Raw genomic sequence first — 3159 nt, 5'->3', positions numbered from 1 at the left:
TATGTGTCTTTGTCTTCAACTCTATCTCATACTTGTGTATCTGTATCATGCGTAAAAAGGTTTTTTGGGTCAACAAAAAGTTAGTGAAAAGATCTAAATTTAAATAAAAAATTTTGCTTTATTATTTTGATAATTTTATTTAAAAATAATTTAACATGCAACTTCAAGTGTAGTAGATACATCGATAACAATTCACAATAACAACAATCACCACAATCAAATCCACTAATGCGGCATAATAATAAACGAACAATAGACACAATGAGATTCAAGCCTCGAAGAGTGAATCTAAATGGTGGCGATACCGAGTTCAACCCATGGCCGTGAGGAACCGGCCAGCCATGGATTTACAATAGAAATCTGTGATACAAAGCAAGTAAACACATAAATACACGTATATGCAACAATGGTTACTAGAAAAAATAGTAACATGAGTACGAAACACCAAGCGACACATTGATTTTGCATGTTGTTGGTTTAATTAGAAAACAATAGAAACAAGATACATGGTCCACCACAAAAAAAATATTTAATGATGAAAAGGGGAAATAAATAGGTCTACTCACTGGTTGTGAAGAATTGATCCACGAGAACAAGAGGTAAATCAAATGACCAAATCGCCCTAAGAATATATAGCAATATTCTAAATAATCGAAACAATATAAACAACAAAACTGGCGATTTAGGGACTTTGGGGTAAAGGTAATATTAAGTAGAGTAAACTGTAATTTTACCCCCTGTGGTTTAGGCCAATTGGCACTCTGACCCCCTAACGAAATAATTGCAATTTTCCCCCCAACGTTGATATTATGTCGCAATTTTACCCCCTGGGCCATGTCAACGTTAATATTACCGTTAGCGTATGTTGAAATGTCCATACTGCCCTTTGTCTTCCTCATTTAAGAAGCATACCCTATTCATTCTGCCCTAAACGCTGTTCAACCGTTCTCACCCAATTGTTCAATCGCCCCCCAAATCTGCAAGCCCTAAATTCATCGTTGTTGCTGAACATGTCTACCTCTTCTTCCTCTGTGCTTCGATCCAAGGAAACAATGGGCAAAACTCAACCCTCTGACATTATCTGTCCTTGTGGTGGGCAAACAGTTTTCAAACAATCAGAATCCAAGGCTAATCCTGGAAGATGGTATCTTCGATGTGTAAGTGAATTCTGTTTTATGCTTATTGAAACTACTTCTCTGATTATTACGAGTTGTGGGGTTGCTTATGATGTCCGATTATAGGTTGGAGGATGTGGATTCCTCAGATGGGCTGATGTTAGTGAAGAACAGGGATGCCCGATTTGTCGAGAGGTAATGCCTGCTTTAATTCAAAGCATTAAAGATAAGGATGAGTTGGCTAGGTGCAAAGACCAGTTGGCTCGGTACAAGAATGGCGATGTGTTCAAACTGAAGATGTACTTAGGGATTACTTGGGTCTTGATTGTTCTACTTTTTTTGCTTAAGTAGTTAAATGTGGAGAAATAGGATTAGTTTGTGTATTTTGACTCTAATTGTATTTGAGTTATGAGTTTTCAAGTTTATGCAATGGTCCTTTTCAAGTTCTTACTTTATGTTTATTTTGGTAGCCTGTTTGTAATTCTGTAGGTATTGCTGACAAAGATAAAGATATAGTTGAGAATGAGAAAGATATTGCTAAGGATGAGGACGTCGTTGCAGCCGAAGAACCAGACAGTTATGTATACTTTGAGGATCAAGACTCTGAGATACTCAGACCTTACTTGGAGCAAGAAACAGATTATGAAAAGATGTTCGGAGATCCGACAAAGGATTATGACCCTGAAGTGCTGGAACATGCATGGGATTACACATATTAGGATGAAGAGGATGATTGGTACTTTGACCCATATGAAGGGGAGCATGGTTCTGAATCGGATTGGTCTTGTTTGGATGATTGTCACTGGAAATAGGGTAGAAAGCAGCATCTAGATTTGTTTGGTTGTATGTTGTATTTTGGACTACTTAATTAAGGAATTTGTACTAAATGTTGCAATGTAATCGAATCACTTTCCGCCGAAATTCTGTTTGAACACAAATGTGAACATAATAAAGCAGCCATATGCAAATAACCAAACATCTCCATGACAACATAATAAACTTACAAACATAGTCTAAAGTTACAAACCATAGTCAAATGTGCAGATATGAAAACAAACATTGTCTTTAACAAACTTGACAAACAACCAAACAACTACAGATACTACAAACCATAAAAAACTTCCGTCACTCATAAAGATTGTCAACCGGTGCACCTTGAGTGGCAGTGTGTGATTCCTGTGAAGCAGTGGATTGTTCACCCCCTTGTCCTTTGCAGCTCCTGACATTGTGACCCATGTTCCCACATTTACCACACTTGATGGTGGTTCCCTTTTTGGTCATTTTACCTCCTTTGTCGAACTCCTGCTCAAGCTCTTTTTCACCAAATGCCTTCTTTCGTTTCTTCTTTGGCCTTCCAACTTGTGTATGATGCTTTGGTAGGATGAGTGTTGTTGGACACTGTGAAGGAGTCCACATCTCCGGCCCATTGATTGGCTCTATCACATTCTCATTAACTTTCTTCGATGTTGACAGCCAATACACATCAGAAACCCACTCTTCTGGTATGCCAGCATCAATGCTATTCCTTGAAATATCCCATATGGCTGCAACTGCATGTTTGCAAGGCATCCCTGTCAAATCCCACTTCCTGCATGCACAAGTTTTATGTTTAACATTCACAACACACTGTGATCTCGGACCTGTTACTTGATACTTGTCTGAATCAACCATTAAAACAGACATTTCAGCAGCCTGTTTCTTGATCTCATCGAAGACCTCAGTGGTATGAGGTGTCAGTGGCCCCATACACTTTCCTTGCAATTTCTTGACATTCACTATCCTCTTGGTCATGTACTCCCTAATGAATTCTAGGCATATGATAATCGGCTTGTCCCTTGCTCCTATGATTTATCTGTTAAAAACCTCACATATGTTGTTCAGCAACATATCACATTTAGCTCTTCCAGAAAAATATGCTCTTGATCAAGCGGTGTATGGGATCTCATTCAGCCAGTCATACATAGCTCGTTCTGTTGTCTTAATTTCTTCCATAGCTTTGTTAAAATATGGAATAGATGTCTTCCTTCCGGCTGACCAAAGCAAA

At 38.4% G+C, this 3159-nt stretch overlaps 1 protein-coding gene across 1 annotated transcript; it reads right to left on the bottom strand.

Moving 5' to 3' along the window:
• Positions 1-2240: 2240 nt before the first annotated feature.
• On the bottom strand, positions 2241-2906 carry LOC118482701. Its single transcript, XM_035978317.1, has one exon. The coding sequence runs from the start codon at positions 2904-2906 to the stop codon at positions 2241-2243; it is 666 nt and encodes a 221-aa protein (XP_035834210.1).
• Positions 2907-3159: the final 253 nt, after the last annotated feature.

Source organism: Helianthus annuus, chromosome 10 (assembly GCF_002127325.2).
Source record: "Helianthus annuus cultivar XRQ/B chromosome 10, HanXRQr2.0-SUNRISE, whole genome shotgun sequence".
NCBI lineage: Eukaryota > Viridiplantae > Streptophyta > Magnoliopsida > Asterales > Asteraceae > Helianthus > Helianthus annuus.
Note: the sequence above shows the minus strand (reverse complement) of the source record. Positions and strands in the feature narration are given on the sequence as shown.